Source organism: Carcharhinus amblyrhynchos, chromosome 10 (assembly GCF_965287045.1).
Source record: "Carcharhinus amblyrhynchos chromosome 10, sCarAmb.v2.hapA, whole genome shotgun sequence".
NCBI lineage: Eukaryota > Metazoa > Chordata > Chondrichthyes > Carcharhiniformes > Carcharhinidae > Carcharhinus > Carcharhinus amblyrhynchos.
The window spans coordinates 50,017,704-50,037,535 of NC_137333.1; the positions used below are offsets into that span (position 1 = coordinate 50,017,704).

At 41.1% G+C, this 19,832-nt stretch overlaps 1 protein-coding gene across 2 annotated transcripts in view; it reads right to left on the reverse strand.

The window, feature by feature from the left end:
- Window positions 1-19,832, reverse strand: part of LOC145348925 (beta-1,4-galactosyltransferase 3-like) — a 43,591-nt gene that overhangs the window by 7,255 nt on the left and 16,504 nt on the right. Inside the window, exons 3-4 of one of the 2 annotated variants that reach the window (XM_080197015.1) lie at window positions 14,600-14,707; window positions 1,080-1,270 (exon numbers count right to left, since the gene is read on the reverse strand). In XM_080197015.1, the coding sequence (XP_080053141.1) occupies window positions 1,080-1,270; window positions 14,600-14,707 (299 nt within the window). The remainder of the gene's footprint in view (window positions 1-1,079; window positions 1,271-14,599; window positions 14,708-19,832) is intronic. The other variant, XM_080197016.1, reaches the window with a different exon arrangement.

The window sequence follows — 19,832 nt, forward strand, 5'->3', positions numbered from 1 at the left end:
CTGCTTTATCCTGGATGGTATTCAGCTTCTCAAAGCCTGTTGATGCTGTACTCACCCAGGCAAGAGTATTCTAACTCTTGACTTGTGCATTATAGATGGTGGATAAGCTTTGGGTAGCAAGGGGACAAGTTATTCACTGCAGGAGTCTTAGCCTCTGATCTGATCTTGTCGCCACATCATTTATAAAGCGAGTCCAGTTCAGTTTCTGGACAATCACAACCCCCAGGCTGATGGTGGAGGGTTCAGCGATGGTGATGGTTAGATTTCCTTGTTGGAAATAGTCATTGCTTGGCATTTATGTGGTGTGAATGTTAGTTGCCATCCTATGGCTGTATTTTCTGGGGCTAAGAAATACAAGCTCAAGTCAGGATTGATGAAATATGCATAGCTTAAGATACTGAACACTTGTGAAATTTAGTTATACATGTGCAATGGCACATTGAAAGAGTTCTTATTTTGGTGTCAATCAGCTTAGTATTTAGTTAACAACATGGTGTCACCAGAGGTGATGTTGGAAGGACAATACTTTCCTCATAATATTCTCCAGCTCTTGACAGAGTTCCCCCCTACTAAGGTGGCCACAGGAAGTCACATGTCAGACTGATGGAAAATCCCCATCGGAAATCACTGCAATGGGGATCAGCTGTGTAGCCTTTCTAAACTATATAAAGAGACCACTTAACTCCTGCTAAAGCAGAAGTCAACTTGGTGAATGTGACAAAAGTGACCTGGGGAGTAAAGAATTTACTGTGTTTGTTGCTGACCTCAGATTATACGGATTTGAATTGAACTTTAACCTGTATGCAAACCTGTTTGGCAGTCTGACCTCCTTTGTCTGTGTTTTGACCTTGCCTCTGCCTTGCCCTCCTGAAGGACTGTCACTTTATAAATTGTGTTGAGTTTTCCCTAGGGATTGGATTAGCTGCCCAGGTTTAAATAGGGATATACTGCATGTAAAGTTAGGCTCAAAGGCAAGCCAAGTCTTCTATTTTCATTTTTTATTTTGCTGAGTATCTGAAGTCCTGTAAATAAACATTTCTTGTAAATCATTATAATTAGTTACTCCTGTGTTTGAATACCTGTACATGAATTTATTCATAGCACTGGATACATGCTTGGGATATTTCTCATTGCAGATGTACAGATTGTGATCATTCTCTGGAATAAGGTCAACATCATGCAGAAACAGGCAGTCCCAGTCTTCATCCTTTAATGCTTCTCTCACGCCAACGTTAAGCAGCTTTGCTCTGTTAAAAGTACGATTTCCAGTCTGATGGATAAATAATTTGTATTTTATTTGAAAGCAAGACAATTAAAATGTTGCATTCAGCCATGTTATTCATACACCAGAAATGACTTCTTATAAATAAATTAGTACATAAATTGTAATTTAGGACAGTTATTTAGATTTTTTTAACATCAGTTTTGGATTGAACAGAAAAATACAAGTTATTAAAATGCATCAAATTTGATTATGAATCAAAATGTCTGCACCCATTTTATATTGAGATCAATTCATTTTCATGGCCACCTTTAACAAGATTAGCTACAGATTGGAATTAACAATGAGCAAAGACAAACCAGAAAAGCAACCGTTCAAGCTTGGTTAAAAAATTAAACCACAAGATCAAAAGGATTACGAACAGAACCAACACAAACAAGCAAAACATGCAAAAGTTAGCTTTGTCATCGAGTTGAAAGCAATATACCTCAGGCATAAAACAAAGCTATAACATTATAAAGCAATAACAAAAATTTGGTTAAGTTCATATTTCAAGCCCTGTATTTTTCATGGTTCCATTCTCAAAGTTCTGTACTAAAATTATACCATAAGTTGCTTGGGTGTGCTCAAAACTGCCTTCTCCAAATAATAGATTTATGGGGTGGGGGTGTCACAAGGTGTATGTGCTTCAACATGTGTATTTGATTAGAAAATTGTCTTCCAATTTAAAACATTATTATTGCAAAGCTCATTTCATCAGATTGTTGACCTGAATTCAAAGCAGGAAGATATTAAAAGGTCTCACCAAGGGTTACGCACCACCAAACCTCCCACATATACCAAAATATAGTATGAAAAAGTTCTGTCCATAGAATACAGAACAGTTAAAACGCAATTATTTTATTTTTATTGCAGCCACGCACTTAGATGCTAAACAATATTGTATGGCTTTAACTACTTTGTTCTGCCTCTCTGCTTAAAATGTAGATTTATTAACAAAGGTGATTTTTATTAAAATCTAATATCCAAAGTCATAATTAAACACCCCAGACCAGGTGGACCACATGTAAACTTAGCTAGTTTATTCAATTTTACAACACCACTGGATCACCAAAATGAATGTTTCTATTTCCCACATTTGTTCCATACTTCAAAACTGCTAATTATGTTAATAGACCCTTTATGAAAGACAGTTACATACATCGTTGAGAACTGGATCACAACTGCTCCAAGCCATTGCAGTGGGACCATAGACAGCAGATGAAATATTCTAACTATTCTGTGTAACACACATTTTAGTGAGCATGTCAAAGCATTGGAGGGTGAATAGGGAAGAATTGCCAAAATACAAACATAAGAAACAGGAGTAGGTCATCTAGCCCTTCAAGCCTGCCCCGCCATTCAATAAGATCATGGCTGATCTGAAGTGGATCAGTTCCACTTGTCCGCTGTCTCCCCAGAACCCTTAATTCCCTTGTCTATCAGAAATCTATCTACCCATGACTTAAATATATTCAACGAGGTAGCCTCCACCACTTCAATGGGCAGTGAATTCCAGAGATTCACCACCCTTAGAGTGAAGGGGTTCCTCCTCAACTCCATTCTAAACTGCATCCCCCTCCCCTTATTTTAAGGCTGTGCCCTCCAGTTCTGCTATCCTTTCTAAGCAGGAAGGATCTCTACCTCTACCCTATCCAGCCCCTTCATATCTTGAAAGTCTCTACAAGATCGCCCCTCCACCTTCTAAACTCTTAATGAGTACAGACCCAGTCTATTCAATCTCTCTTCATAAGCTAACCCCCTCATCTCCGGTATCAGCCTGGTGAACCTTCTCTGTACTCCCTCCAAGGCCAATATATCCTTTCGTAAATGCGGGGACCAAAATGGCACACAGTACTCCAATTGCAGCCTCACCAGTGCCCTGTACAGCTGCAGCAAGACCTCTGCTTTTATATTCTATCCCCCTCACTATAAAGGCCAACATTCCATTCGCCCTCCTGATCACCTGCAGACTGGTTTTTTGCAATTCGTGCACAAGAACTCCCAGGTCCCTCTGCACTGTATCATGCTGCAGCTTTTCATCCTTTAAATAATAATCCCTCCTACTATTATTTCTACCAAAGTGGATAACCTCATATTTGCTAATGTTATACTCCATCTGCCAGGTCCTCGCCCACTCACTCAGCTTATCCAGATCCCTCTGCAGACTTTCCGCACCTTCCATGCAATTTGCTTTTCCACTCATCTTTGTGTCATCAGCAAATTTTGTTACCCTACATTCAGCCCCCTCCTCCAGATCGTCTATGTAAATGGTAAGCAGTTGAGGCCCCAGCACCGATCCCTGTGGCACTCCACTAGTCACCAATTGCCAAGCAGAAAAGCATCCATTGATTCCAACTCTCTGCTTCCTGTTAGATAACCAATCCTCCATCCACGCTAACACCTTATCCCTAACTCCGTGCACCCTAACCTTCTGCAGCAACCTTTTGTGAGGCACCTTAACGATCACCTTCTGGAAATCTAAAAACACCACATCCACCGGTTCCCCCGTCTACCACACTAGTCACATCCTCAGAAATCCAATACATTTGTTAAACACGACTTCCCCTTCATGAATCCGTGCTGCATCTGCTTGATCAAACCGTTCTTTTCTAGGTGTCTTGCTATTTCTTCTTTGATGATGGATTCTAGCATTTTTCCAACTACTGACATTAAGCTGACCGGCCTATAATTTTCTACCTTTTGTCTGATACCTTTTTAAATAGAGGCGTAACATTAGCCATTTTCCAATCTTCTGGCACTTCCCCGGAGTCCAGCGAATTTTGATAAATAATTACTAAGGCATCTGCCATTTCTTTCAGAACCCTGGGATGCATTCCATCCAGTCCCAGGGACTTGTCTACCTTCAGTCCTGTTAGTCTATCAAGCACTACCTCTCTAGTACAGTAATGTCATTAAGGACCTCATCTCCTACCATCCTTCTATCTTTAATATTTGGCAAGCTATTTGTGTCCTCCTCTGTGAAGACCGACAAAAAACTTATTTAAAGCCTCAGCCGCTTCCTCATTACCCACCGCTAAATCCCCCCTCTCGTTCTCCAAGGATCCAACATTCACTCTAGCCAGTCTCCTCTTTATATATTTAGTAAAAGTTTTTGCTATCTTTTTTATATTTAGAGCTAGTTTAGCTTCATACTCTATCTTTCCTTCCTTTATCACTTTCTTAGTCATTCTTTGTTGTTTTTTCAAATCTTTCCCAATCTTCTAATTGCCCACTATTTTTAGCCACTCTGAACGCATCAGCTTTTAATTTAATACTCTCCTTTGTTTCCTTTGATAACCATGGCTGGTTACCCCTTCTTTACAATCCTTCTTTACCATTGGAATATATTTCTGCTGATATATACCAATATATCATATACCAGTGATACCAAGAATAAAGAACTTCAGTGACAGAGAGGTTTGTTTAAGAGCAGCAAACTCAAGTAAAGTTCCCATATGAGGTGTTCAAAGTTAAAGGATTTGATAGCAGCTAACCTTGGTTACTGTTTCCTCCTACTGTGAATTGGTAACCAGACGCCACAGATACCAAGAGGAGAAATTACAAGGGGAAAAAAATCTTTGAGGTTTGGCAACATCAGGAAGGTATTATTTAAAAGAGTGGTAAAAGCAGATTTCACAGGAATTGTGTGTTTCAGACTACCTGTTTATATTAGGGTAAAACAGGAAGCCCTGGAATTGGGAGATGGTATAAAGTTGTATTGGACTCTGCCAAGCAACAGTTACTGTTGACAGGTGAACCTAAGTCATGACTTACTGAAACCCAAGTGTTATGTTTCACACCAAAACACTCACAGGCAAAAGGTTCTTGCTCTGGATAGACTGACTTCCAGACAGTCTGGAGCTTTTGGAAGCTGGGAGTAATTTTGGGCAGATTTGTGTTAAGACTGCAGGGGTGATCTTACCATTGTGTCCTGCTGGTCAATGGGCATGGCGAGCTGGTAAGATCACACAAGAGCCAAGAAATCAAGTTTGCGTCCGACTTCCTGTCTCTCTCAATCTTATCGGCACTGGATATCTGGCGAGGTCAGCCTCGCACCCATTTCCAGCATGAGGCTGAATAATTCAAATAAAACTTTAATCTTATTTTGCATTGATTTGATGAGCCTGAGACAACTTTGGGGAGGTCAGGGGCAAGGACATTACTGCCAGCCTGGCACTGCCCATCAGTGAATCATGCAGTACCAAGGAGGCAGGCCTACTAGGGAGACAGGGCCAGTGCCACTCTGCATCAAGGATCAGTATGGGGAGGGCAGTGATCGATGGTGGGGTGGCTGGGCTGGCAATGGGGGGGCGGGGGGGGGTTCGATCAGTGCGGGCTGGTGGGGTTGCGATAGGTCATGAGCCCCTGTGGTAGTGGGGGGGGGGGGGGGGGGCGGTGGCGGCGGCGGGGGCGCGTGGAGTGATGCTTTTTGTTTAGGCTGGCTGAGAGTAGCACTGGCTGAGTAATAAGCCTATGCTGCTAGAGACCTGCACAAGCGTAACTGTGCCCTCTGCAGCTCTTGGCCAGCGTTCAAGCAATTTAAGACCCAACCCCCTTTCCCTACAGGTGAGAAACTGTTTGAGAATTTCTTTTGCTCTTTAGTGCACAAAATAGCAGATTTGGACACACCCAAACAAAGCGGATCATTTTCACATCCATCCTGGACTTGGAAATTTTTTAAAATGATGCAAAGAGCACGTTAAGTACAAATGTGGTATGAATTTAAAAGTGTGTTAAAATGTTAATAAAAAATGGCTTATATATTTTAGAGTGTTAATTGCCTACTAATTAATGTTTAGGTGATATTGATGTGTTTGTTTGTTGCAGTAAAAGTCTTAAACTTTGAAATCTTGAGATTCTTTTAAATTGGATTTCTAAGTTATTACTCCCTACATGGATTTTAATAAGAGATGGCACAGATCAAGCTAAAAGGATCTTGCAGCACAAAAGGAAGCCAATGAACCTAGATATGGAACAATGCCTATTACATTTATTACAAATTTCGAACCAGAATTAACATTTGTATGGGGCCTTTATTCTATAATGCATCTATGATGTGTCTTGGGTTGTTTCATTGTGATAAAGTATGATACTGAGATACTAGGTTAAGATGACCAAAAACCTGGTCAAAGAGGAAGGTTTTAAGGCATGTCTTAAAGGGGGAAAAATTAGGTAGAGAAATGGAAGGCTGTAAGAAAAAAATTACAAACCTTAATTCTAGGTAACTGAAGTCATGGATACAACAATTATAACGAGGAATGCACAAGAGGTCATAGTTTGAAGAATGCAAATACCTAATGATTCTAGATTGAAGGGGATTACAGAAATTTGGAAGGGCAAGACCATGAAGTGATTTGAAAATAACGATTAGAATTTGAAAATCAAGACAATGCTTGACTGGCAATCAATTAAGTACAGTGGGGAAGGTGTGGGAGAGAGAAGAGGAGACAGGATTTGCTTTGAGTTAAGACATGCTTAGTTGTGCAGCCCTGGTATCATTCTAATCCATCTGCACCACATCTTCTCCAAGGTGGATACCTACAAAAAAAAGCAACAGGTGTAGGCCATTTCATGCCTCTTGACTGTTTTGCAATTCAAATGAGCTCATGACTGATCTGTGACCCAACTTCATACCCACCTTGTTTCATATCAAAAATTTACTAATTTCAGTTTTAAAATTATCTTAACTAGCATCAATTGCCATTTGCAGGAGACTTCCAAACTTCCATTACCCTTCATTCTAACATTTAGTCTATGCCCACTATAGATTCTCCAACTAGCAGAAATTTTCTCCCAATTGCCCTATCAGTTTCCCCCATACTAGCTTGAAAACCTCAATTAAATCATCCAATAATCTTGTAACTTCCAGGGATTACAACTCTATTTTGTTTAATATTTAATTGTAATTTAATCCAGATATCATTCTGGTAAATCTACATTGCACTCCTTTAAGGTCAATGTATCCTTCACAAGATGCACTGGCCAAAACGACTCTCAAATACTTCAGATGTGATCTAACCAGGGCTTTGTCTAGCTAAAACCTGACTTGAACCCCCTTGTATTCTCGTCTTCTAGATACAAAAGTCATCATTCCAGAATCAGAAAATAGGAGCAGGAATAGGCCATGTGGCCCTTCGAGCCATCTCCGCCATTCATTATCATGGCTGATTATCCAATTCAGCTTCCCACCACCAACACCCTGCCACCGAATAACCTTTGATCCCTTAGCCGTAAAAGTTATATCTAATGCCTTTTTGAAAACAAATGTCTTGGCCTTAACTGCTTTCTGTGGTAGAGAATTCCACAGGCTAACCACACTCTGAAGAAATTTCTCCTCATCTCAGACCTAAATGGTTTACCTCACATTCTTATACTGTGACTGCTGGTCTAGACTCCCCTGCTATTAAGCACATACTTCCTGCATCTACCTGTCTAGCACTTTTAGAATTTTATAGGTTTCTACCCCCATATTCTTTTAAACTCCAGCAAGTATAATCTTAACTGACTTGACCTCTTCTCATACATCAGTCCTGCCATCCCAAGAATTAGTCTGGTAATCTTTCACTGCAGTCCCTCTATAACAGCATCCTTCCTCAGATAAGGAGATCAAACTGCACACAATATTCGAAGTGTGGTCTCACCAATTTGGGCGCCGTACTTACGCAAGGATATTTTGGCCTTGGAGGGAGTGCAGAGGAGGTTTACTAGGCTGATGCCAGAGTTGAGGGGGTTGAGCTATGAGGAGAGGCTGAATAAACTAGGCTTGTACTCGTTAGAGTTTAGAAGAATGAGGGGAGATCTCATTGAGACGTATATGATGAATGGGATGGATAGGATAGAGGTGGAGAGGCTCTTCCCGCTCAGAAAGGACAGTAGGACTAGGGGGCACAGCCTCAAGATAAAGCGGGGGGGGGGGGGGTTTAGAACGGAGATGAGGAGGAACTTCTTCACTCAAAGGGTGGTGAATCTCTGGAATTCTCTGCCCGTTGAGGTGGTGGAGGCTGCCTCGCTAAATATTTTTAAGACGCGGATTGATGGGTTTTTGATAAGAGAGGGGATTAAGGGTTACGGGGAGAGGGCAGGAATATGGAACTGAGCCACGACAGATCAGCCATGATCTTAATGAATGGCGGGGCAGGCTCGAAGGGCCAAATGGCCTACTCCTGCTCCTATTTCTTATGTTCAATACCCTGCATAACTGCAGCAAGACATCTCTGCTCTTATTCTCAAATCCTTTTGTTTTGAAGGCTAACATACCATTTGCCTACTACTGCACTTGCATGCTTACTTTCAGCAACTTGTACAAGAACAAGTCTCATTGCACATTCCCTTCTCTCAATCAAGAGCTACAAAGATATTCTGCCTTCCTGTTTTTGCTATGCCCTCACATTTATCCACATTATACTGCTTCTGCCGTGCATTTGCCCACACATTCAACTTATCCAAATTATCTCTACATCCTCCTTACAGCTCACCCTCCCACTCAGCTTTGTGTCATCTGCAAATTTAGAAGTATTACATCCAAATCATTCGTATATATTGTGAATAGTTGAAGTTCTAACACTGATCCCTGCAATATCCCGTGAGTCACTGCCTGCCACTCCTCCGCTTTGTTTCCTGTTTTCTATCCATCTGAATACACTGCCTTCAATCCCATGCACTTTAACACTACAAGTTAATCTTTTACATAGGACTTTGTCGAAAGCCTTCTAAAACTCCAAATAAACCTCATCTGCTGGCTCCTCCTCATTGAGTCAACTAATTACATCCTTGAAGAATTCCAGTAGATTTGCCAAGCATGATTTTCTTTTCATAAATCCATGCTGATCAAGTGCTCTGCTATTAAATCTTATTACTGACATCAGGCTGACTGCTCTGTAATTCCCTGTCTGCTCTCCACTTCCCTTTTTAAATAGTGTGGTTACATTGGAGGATAGCTAATCTATAGGAACTATTCCAGAATCTAGGAAAATAATCACCAATGCATCCACTATTTTAAGGCTACTCCTTTGAGTACTCCGGAGTATAGATGATCAGGCCCTAAGGATTTATCAGCCTTCAATCCCATTAATTTCCTCAACACTATTTCTCTACTAATACTAATTTCTTTGTGTTCCTCTCCCTCATTGAACCCTGTATTCCCCAACATTTCTGAGATGTTATTTGTGTCCTCCTTTGTGAAGGCAGAACCAAAGTATGTGTTCAGTTGGTCAGCCATTTCTTTATTCCCTATTATAAGCTCATTGTTTCTGACTGTAAAGGACTTACATTTGTCTTCACCAGACTTTTCTCTTCACATACTTATAGCTTTAACAGTCAGTTTTAATGTTCCTACAAGCTCACTGTACTACACTTCTTTCCCCCCACCTTTCATAAATCAATCCCTTTATCCTCATTTTCTGAATGCTAAACAGCTCCCAATCTGCAGCTCTCCTTTATTTTCTGGTCAATTTCTACGCCACTTCCTTGGACCCAATATTATCCCTAATTTTCCTTGTAAGCCATAGTTTGATCAACTTTCCCATTTTACTTTTGTACCAGACAGGGATGAACAATTGTTGCAGGTCACCCATGTGCTCTTTGAATGTTTGCTATTGCCTATCCAACATTATCCCTTTAAGTCATTTTCCCCATCCACCATTGCCAATTCGTGCATCACACTATTGTAATTTCCAATATTTAGATTCAGGACCCTAGTCGCAGAATCAATTACATCATTTTCCATCTTGATGAAGAATTCTATCATATTATAGTCACTCGTCCTCAAGGGGCCTCACAACGGGATTGCCAATTATTCCTTTCTCGTTAGACAATACCCACTCTAAGATGGCCTGTTCTCTAGTTAGTTCTTCAATGTATTGGTCAGAGAATCATATATACTCTAGGAATTCCTCCTGATTAGCCCAATCTATATGCCGATTAAAGTCATCCATAATTACAGATGTGTCTTTATTTCATGCATCTCTAATTTCTTGTTTAATGCCATCCCCAACTTCACCACTACAGTTTTGGGGTCTATACACAACCCCCACTCATATCTTTTGCCTGTAAAAAGTTTCTCAGCTCTACTCATACAGGTTCCATTTTGTTGGAGCAAATGTCCTTCCTCACTACTGCTTTCATTTCCTCTTTAACAAGCAATTCGGCCCCACTGCCTTTTCCTTTTTGTCCGGCCTTCCTATATGAATACCCCTGAATGTTCAGTTCCCATCCCCAATCACCCTGCAGCCATGTTTCCGTAATCCTGACTATATCATACCCATTTACATCTGTATGCGGGATTAACACATCCACTTTATTGTGAATGCTAAGGCTTGTCTTTTTAACATTCCTTGTGTCATCCCCATTATTTGAGACTTTAAAGCTTATTTCTTAGTTACGAATAGGCTTACACGCTGCAATGAAGTTACTGTGAAAATTCTCTCGTCGCCACACTCAGGCACCTGTCCAGGTACACAGAAGGAGAATGTAGCATGGCCAATGCACCTAACAAACGTATCTTTTGGACTGGAGGAGGAAACCGGAGCACCCGGAGGAAACCCCCGAAGGCACAGAGAGAACGTGCAAGCTCCACACATACAGTGACCCAAGCCAGGAATTGATCCTGGATCCCTGGCACTGTGAGGCAGCAGTGTTAACCACTATGCCACCACACTGCCCCACTTGATTTGCCTTTGAGTTGTCCATTGGCCTGATTATTTTCTGTACCTGCTCATACCACTTAAATGATTTAAGTACTTAGGTTCCACCCTACCATACCCCACCCCTGCCAAAGTCTATTTGGACTTCCACTGTTTCCCAATTTTTCATCAATTAGAACGTACCTGTTCGATCTCTTTCAGATCTAATGCGGATGACTTCCCATTTGCCTACATTGAAACTACTTGCCATGGTTTTGCTCATTCACTTAATCTATTAATATTTTGTAATTGTATGTTTTCATCATCTCCTATCTTTGTGATTTCAACAAACATGAATATGTGGCTTTTTGTTCCATCTAAGTTGCCAACGAACGCAAACAGTGATGTCCCAACACAGAACCTTGCAGGACACCATTACTCCTAGCCTGCTAATTACAGTACCAGCCAATTATGCCTCCTTTGTCTCTTGCCGCTCAGCCCACTTCTAAATCAGGTCAATAATTTACCTTCAATTTCATGTACTTCAACAGCCCGAGGTACCTTATCAAATTCTTCTGAAGCATCTTTAATAACACCACTAAATATTTCATTATTTACTACTTGAGTTACCTCTTCAAACAAAATTCAGCCAAATTCATCAGATTATGGCTTGCCCTTACAAATCTATTCTGCTCACTGATCAGTTGCGATTCAGAACAGGGCTAATATGCATGGACATTCAAGGGGAATTATGGGCTACCAGCAGAATTGTACTCAACCACAAACTGTAATTCCATGACCTGGCATGTCTCTCGCCCTATTACCATCAACCCAAGGATCAATCTTTGTTCAATAAGAAGTGCAAGAGAGAATAGAACGTGCAGCATCCAGCATACCTAAATCTGAAATGTCAATTTTGAGAAGCTCTGGACTGCATGCTAAGCATCAGAAATAGAAAACCCATAACATTCAGCTCACATTAAAGGTCTGCAATGCTGCCACACCAGTCGTGAATGGTGATGGCCAAACATTTCCACCCTCATTGATGGGGAGCTCAGCACAATAGTGCTAAAGACACAGCAGAAGCTTTTGCAACTATCTTCAATCAAACTGTGGGTCATTCACTTCTGCCCCGTCCTGAAGTCCCCAGCATCACAGATGTCAGCCTTCAGAGAACTCAACTTACTCCTCATGATAAAGAAATGGCCAAATAGAACACAGGCAACGGGTCCCAAAAAACAACTCAGCAGCATTGAAGACGTGCTGCAGAACTAGTCAGCTGCCTAGGAAAGCTCTTGCAGAACTGTTATAACATTGGTATCTACCAGATAAGGTGGAAAATATCTCAGGTATCTACTGTCCATGAAAAGGACAAGCCAATCTGGCCATTTAATGCCCCAAAAACCTACTCTCAAACAGCAAAATATTGTGTGATATTAACAACAGTGCTTTCAAGCAGTATTTAATCAGCTTAGGTTCTGCTAGGGTAATGCAACTCCAGACCTCATTACAACCATGGTCCAAATGTAACGAAAGAACTGAATTCAAGAGGTGACATCAAAGCAGCACACTGATTTGAGTCATACATAGAACCAGAGGAAGATAGTTACAGTTTTTGGATGTCAATCATCTCTGCCACATCATCACTGTAGGAGATCCTCAGGGTAGTAAGCTAAACACAACCCTCTTTAGCTGCTTTATTAAGTCTTCCCACCTGGTCGGAAGTGAGGAAGTTCACTTGATAATTGCATAATATTCTATTCACATCACCCAAGATAGTGAAGCAATCTATCCACATAGATTCCTGTAAGGAATATCACTCAAACTTGGGTGATGGCCAAACATTTCCACCCTCATTGATGGGGAGCTCAGCACAATAGTGCTAAAGACACAGCAGAAGCTTTTGCAACTATCTTCAATGACTTAAACTTGGGCTGATATACAGTATGCATGTTACTTGACATTCAAGTGCCAGTCAATGGCCGATTCCAAAAGAGAATCTAAATATCTCCCACTAGCATTCAATGACATTACTGTTGCTTTATCCTCTAACAAATGGGGGACTACCATTGACCAGAAGCTGACTGGACCAACCATATCTAAAAGCAGGTCTGTGGTGGATATCTCATTTCCTGTCACCACACAGCCTGGTCATCATCTAAAGGGCATGAGTCAAGAGTACAATCAAATATTCTCCAGTTACCTGAATGAATGCATCCCCCAAAATTCACAAGATGTGTACCATCCAGGACAAAACAGCCTGCTTGATCTGTACCCCATGCACCATCTTAAACATTTACTTTGTCCATTGCCATAGCAGCAGTGATTACCATCTACAAGCTGCAATGCAACAACTCACCAAGATATTTTTGAATGCACCTTCCAAACTTGACTTCCACCACCTAACGGAACAAGAGCAGCAGACAAAATGAACACACTTCACCTGCAAGTTCCACGTCAAGCCATACACCAGTACAGCCCCATCTCTTCCCTACAGGGCCATCTGCCCCTTGTTTTTCAGCTTTGCTTCCACTGAGCTTTGTTCATTTATTATCACAGTCAGCTACCTTCCCTTTATGCCAATATTAGCACTTCTTTGGTGCTAATACCACCGTTAACATCCCCTGGGTCTTACATCCATGACATTTTTGTCAATCTCTCCTTAGCTCCAACCTATCCTGGATCTTTTCTGCCCTCTCCAACTACATAATTCATTATACTTCTATGCCTCTTCAGTTCTGTAGAAGAGTCACATGGACTCAAAACGTTAACTATTTCCCTCTCTACAGATGCTGCTTGATCTGCTGAGGTTATCGATCATTTTCAGTTTTTATTTCAGATTCAGTGTACAAGTATATTTATCAGTGTCACAAGTAGGCTTAAATTAACACTGCAATGAAGTTACTGTGAAAATCCCCTTGTCGCCACACACCAGCACCTGTTCGGGTACATGGAGGGAGAATTTAGCGTGGCCAATGCACCTAACCAGCTCATCTTTCAGACTGTGGAAGGAAACTTGAGCACCTGGAGAAAACCCATGCAGACGTTGGGAGAATGTGCAGACTTCATATAGATCCAAACCGGGGATCGAACCAGGGCTCCTGATGCTGTGAGGCAGCATTTTTCAGCCAGGTAGAATTTCCAGCATCTGCAGGGTTTGCTTTTATTCCTTTTAAAGAAATTCAATATATATCTGACTAGCTGATGAAATTAAATACTAATATTCCATACGGACGTGTCACATCATCATGACAATAGTCTTTAGGCTAATTGCTCAATAATTCCCTATTTTCTCTGTCACCTTTCTTAAGCTGAATGACCCACTCAATTTTCCAACGTAAACAGTTCCAGAATTGAGAACTCTGGAAGATTATAGTCAGGGCATTTGTAATTTCCTCATCTACTTTTTTAAAATCTCGACAAGGGGAAGCAGCCGACCCTGGGGATTGTCTGTTCTTTAGTGTCATTCGTTTCTCCATTACTGTTACTTGGTTTACCCTTAATTTCTTCTAGCCCCTGTAACAGATTCAACAATAGTTTCCTTGGAAGGACATGCTGTCCTCTTCCACAACTGTACAGTAAATAATGATAGAAATAATACATTATGTTCTCCTTGTCAATAACATCACTGGTATAACAAGAGGCCCACTTTGACCACCCGCTCTTTTCCCAATGTAGTGTTCATTTTGATATACAAAGAGATACCTTTTCATACCCCATATTGTTTTGTCACCATTTGCTGCTCTTTGTAATTTGTCCATTTGCCAGGATCAGTGCTATGATTTGTTACTTTTTCACCTTGAGGTTCATGAATGTCTTTTTCCTGCAAGTAAAACACTTGTTCTTTAGGAATATAAATTGGTTGCATAATGCATTTTCTGAATACCTCTCACAATCTGTCATTTTACCAATTAACAGATTTACCCAGTTTACTGTGCAGTTTTATCATATTGAAATCAACCATTCTTAAATCTACAATCTTAGTAGCTGCTTAATGTTTGTCTTTTAAACATTGAATTCAACCATATTATGGTCACTACTAATAATCCACTGTTATGTTAAGAAAGAAACATGGTTCATGACTAAATTAAATATGGTGGACATAACTGTAAAAACTAATCATGAAAATTTTCATTAACTTTTAGTGTATCCTTAAATTTTTTTTTATATATCATGCTGTCTGCAACTCACAGCCTTAGCTGATGTCATTAATGTTGGGTTGTCTAATAGGAGCCATCTTATTGCTCAGTGTCTTAAAGGGGTGTTATTTTTACTTTGGGAATTAGTTTTGTGACTCTGCATTGTCAGGAGGAAATGTTTACAGGCCAGGTAACAGTAGCTCTTTTACTTTCAGTTTGAGCTGCAGGTTTTAGTTTTTAAAAAGGATGTCAAGCTGGAAGGAAGTGTCTATCTCTATCCCCATCTCTGGGTTAGGGAAATTCTGCTGGTTAGCTGAAAACAAGGCTTCTTGCCTTCCTGCGGTAGAAAATCTGTTGTTGGTGGCTTAACCAGAGTCTCTCCCTGGTGCACTGGGAAGCTGTTCTAACTTCAAACTGCTCTGAGTTATCAAGAGAACTGCAGCATTCATCCAAAGGATTCAGTTCCAGAATCACCTGAGCACTGGTCTTTGCTGTGCTTAACCTATGGAAGGTTTTTTTGTTAATGGTTTGGTATGATTGGGACATCTTAGAGACCTTTGTTAAGGGTAGTACGTTATCATGGTTGTTTTGTTTTTGTTTGCAGTTGATAAAAGTTATTGCTAATTTTCTTTCTGTACATGTAACTATATTCTTAAATGAACATTGTTTGATAAAAGCTTCTTATTGGGCCATTTGAATCATACCTGAGGTGAAACATATGCACATCCTAGCCAAATTCAAAGTGCAAAACCTGTGATCAAGGCAGGCTCCGTAAAACACTTGAATTTTTGAACTGAATCTATAGTCTACTTACCCCAATCTATGTGGAAGCTAATAGAGTAAAATCTCAACATCTATACAAGTTGCCACTGAATGATGCCAATTATTTGAAAAAAGAGCAGAAATAGCTTTAGTTTACGTGGAGAAAAACAAAATTAACCTTTCAGGTCTGTGATCTTTTATCAGAACTGGGAGAGAAAACAAGATGGAGAATGACAAGAACAGAATTTCAATGTAGGCATGCCCGGGAGAGGGGTCAGTAGGGTCCTAAGTATGTTTGCGTCCAAGAAGTTTACTACTTAGTTTTGGAATATGGTCGTGCAGGAGTCAGTTGAAATTTTGTATGTTGGCTAAAACTCTTGTCAACTGAAAGAGCCAGATTTCTAGGAATAGCCAAGCTGAGAAGAAAGAGATCTAGATATAGAACATAGAACATTACAGTACAGGCCCTTCGGTCCTCGATGTTGCACTGAACCAATCTAATGACCCTCTAACCTAAACTATTCCAATATTATTCATATGTCTATCCAATGACCATTTGAATGCCCTTAAAGTTGGCAGTCCACTGCTGCTGCAGGCAGGGCATTCCACACCCTTACTACCCTCTGAGTAAAGAGCCTACCTCTGACATCTGTCCTACATTTATCACCCCTCAATTTAAAGCTATGTCCCCTCGTGTTAGCCATCACCATCTGAGGAAAAAGGCACTCACTGTCCACCCTATCTAATCCTCTGATCACCTTGTATGCCTCAATTAAGTCACCTCTTAACCTTCTTCTCTCTAACGAAAACAACCTCAAGTCCCTCGGCCTTTCCTCATAAGACCTTCCCACCATACCAGGCAACATCCTGGTAAATCTCCCCTGCACCCTTTCCAATGCTTCCACATCTTTCTTATAATGTGGCGACCAGAACTGTACACAAAACTCCAAGTGCAGCTGCACCAGAGTTTTGTACAGCTGCAACATGATCGCATGGCTCCGAAAGTCAATCCCTCTACCAATAAAAGCTAACACACCGTACGCCTTCTTAACAACCCTATCAACCTGGGTGTTAACTTTCAGGGATCTATGCACATGTACACCAAGATCTCTCTGCTCATCCACACAACCAAGAGTCTTTCCATTAGCCCAATACTCTGTAATCCTGTTACTCCTTCCAAAGTGAATCACCTCACACTTTTCCACATTAAACTCCATTTGCCACCTCTCAGTCCAGCTCTGCAGCTTAGCTATGTTCCTCTGCAAACTGTAACATCCATCCGCACTGTCTACAACTCCTCTGACTTTAGTGCCATCTGCAAATTTACTAACCCATCCTTCTACACCCTCATCTAGGTCATTTATAAAAATGACAAACAGCAACGGCCCCAAAACAGATCCCTGCGGTACACCACTAGTAACTGAACTCCAGGTTGAATATTTCCCACCAAGCACCACCCTCTGTCTTCTCTCAGCTAGCCAATTCCTGATCCAAACCGCTAAATCACCCTCAATCCCATGCATCTGTATTTTCTGCAGTAACTTACCATGGGGAACCTTATCAAGCGCTTTACTGAAATCCATATACACCACATCAACTGCTTCATCCTTATCCACCTCTTTGGTCACCTTCTCAAAGAACTCAATAAGGTTTGTGAGGCAGGCACGACCTACCCTTCACAAAACCGTGTTGACTATCCCTTATCAAATTATTTCTCTCTCGATGATTATAAATCGTATCTCTTACAATCCTTTCCAAAACTTTGCCCACAATAGAAGTAAGGCTCACCGGTCTATAATTTCCAGGATAGTCTCTACTCCCCTTCTTCAACAAAGGGACAACATTTGCTATTCTCCAGTCTTCCGGCACTATACCTGAAGACAATGATGACATAAAGATCAAAGCCAAAGGCTCTGCAATCTCCTCCCTAGCCTCCCAGGTGTTAAAGAACATCAAAACCAAGAGAGCTCTGACCAGAGCTGGCTAAATTTAAGATGCTAGCCACGCCCACATTGAACTGGCAGCTTACAGCCATGGGAGTGTTGCCAGAACTAGTTCAAGAAATCTCAGACCTTATAAGAACCTTTAAAACAGTATTCAGACCAAATAGTTCATTTTCTGATTTCTGTATCTAACATGAGTTTCTGTTTAAGCCAAAAGGGATGTAGAAGGAAATTTGAGTTGAGAAGTTTGGTACAGAATATAAATAACTGTGTTCATCGTACTTTTAATATCTTTAATAGAACTGACTATTTAAAATGCACAGCAGCTATTAGTAATCATGTTTCAAATTTTTCATAGCAAAAATTTACAGTGAACAAGAACTTCATTCTTTTAGTAAATACCTGGGTTTTTAAATTTCAAACAAAAAAAAAATCAGCTCTACAGAGATTTGAGACCATAAATTGTCCAACCATTCAAGTTCAAATGTTACAAGGCTGCAGAATTTTGATCTGATGCAATGGTTATGGCATTGTTTAGTTCTATAACATGCTGCTTCATGCAAATCTAGCCTTGTGTTATTACTTCAGCAAGTTGGCACTACATTTTTAGGTTTGCTCAATGCTGTTCCTGCCATTTTCTCCTGCACTCTTCACTGAGCCAGGGCAGTTCCTCTAGCCTGCTGATAATGGAAAAGTGAGGGACATGCCAGACCATTAATTTGCAGATTGTGAAATACACTTCTACTGAATCTGATCATCCACAGCACTTTATGGATGTCCAATCTTGAACTGTTAAATTTATTCTGAATCTAGGCCACTTAGCATGGTGGTCATGTCACATAGTATAACCGATGCAACGCTCAGTGTGAAAATGGAACTTGGTCTCAACAAGGACTGTCTGGTGGTCATTCCTACCAACTGTCATGAACAGGCAGCAGAGAGCTGGAGACCAGTCCAGTTCTGGAAAAGCGAATCATGTCTGGCCAAGGTACTAGCTGCTACTGACACTGCCTGTCAGGAGAAGCTGCCATTGTGCTCTCTGTTCTATATTTGATCCTCTGCCGGCAGAAGCTCACTCAACTCTGACTCCTAGTCCAAGGATTCATTGATAACGCCAGGCCTGACTTCAACTGGGGACAGGATTGCAGTTTGGAATGGCTGGCAATGATAGGCATCAACCCAGACTACTTTATTTTGTGCTCATCTCCCTCACACCCCAGAAGAACCTGGAGAGATATGGTGTAGCATTATCTGTGGTCCTCTTCCATTAAATTTTGTTTAGTAACTTGGTACTTCAAATTATTATTTCTAAGAAAGTGTCATGCTTGCAAGATGTTATTTATCCTATTCAGTGAGGAATCAGATATAGAGAACAAAGAACAAAAACAGCCCGGGAAACAGGCCCTTCAGCCCAACAAGCCTACGCTGCCATCTTAACACCACCAGTACCCCCCTCCACCCATGACCCTTATCTAATGTTTTATGGCCATCCACATTGAGGGAAACTAATTTAAGGACAATTTATTACTGCCACTCAGCCTAATAGCACATCTTTGGGGTGTGGGAAGAAACCGGAGCACCCGGAGAAAACCCACGCAAGCATGGGGAGAATGCGCAAACTCCCACAGACACTGGCCCAAATCCATGTGTCTGCACAGCAATCAGTGATAGTCACTGAGCTGTTGTCTTGCCCAGTATCTGGTCTAGTTTAAGCACACACTAACGACAAGCAGCACTAGGCCAATCTTGAACAACCAAGAGCAGCCCAAGTACGACCCATCGCGTGTATGCCCCTCGTTGGACAACAAGGCGGACCGACTTAAAACCTGTGAATGAAAAAAGAAAAAAAACATTATCGTACCATATCCATTTACCTTACCAGGGACGCCCCAATGTTAATGACCCTTATTTAAAACAATCTCCTATATCCACCCATCTCCAACCCACTCATGTGCCTGTTTAAGTTACTCTTAAATGACTCTAGCGTGCTTGCCTCCAGCACCTTACTCGGCAGAGCATTCCATACCCCCACAACCCTCTGTGTGAAAAACCTCCCTCTAATATCTGTTGTTATACCTCTCCCCCCTCACCTTAAGCCCATGTC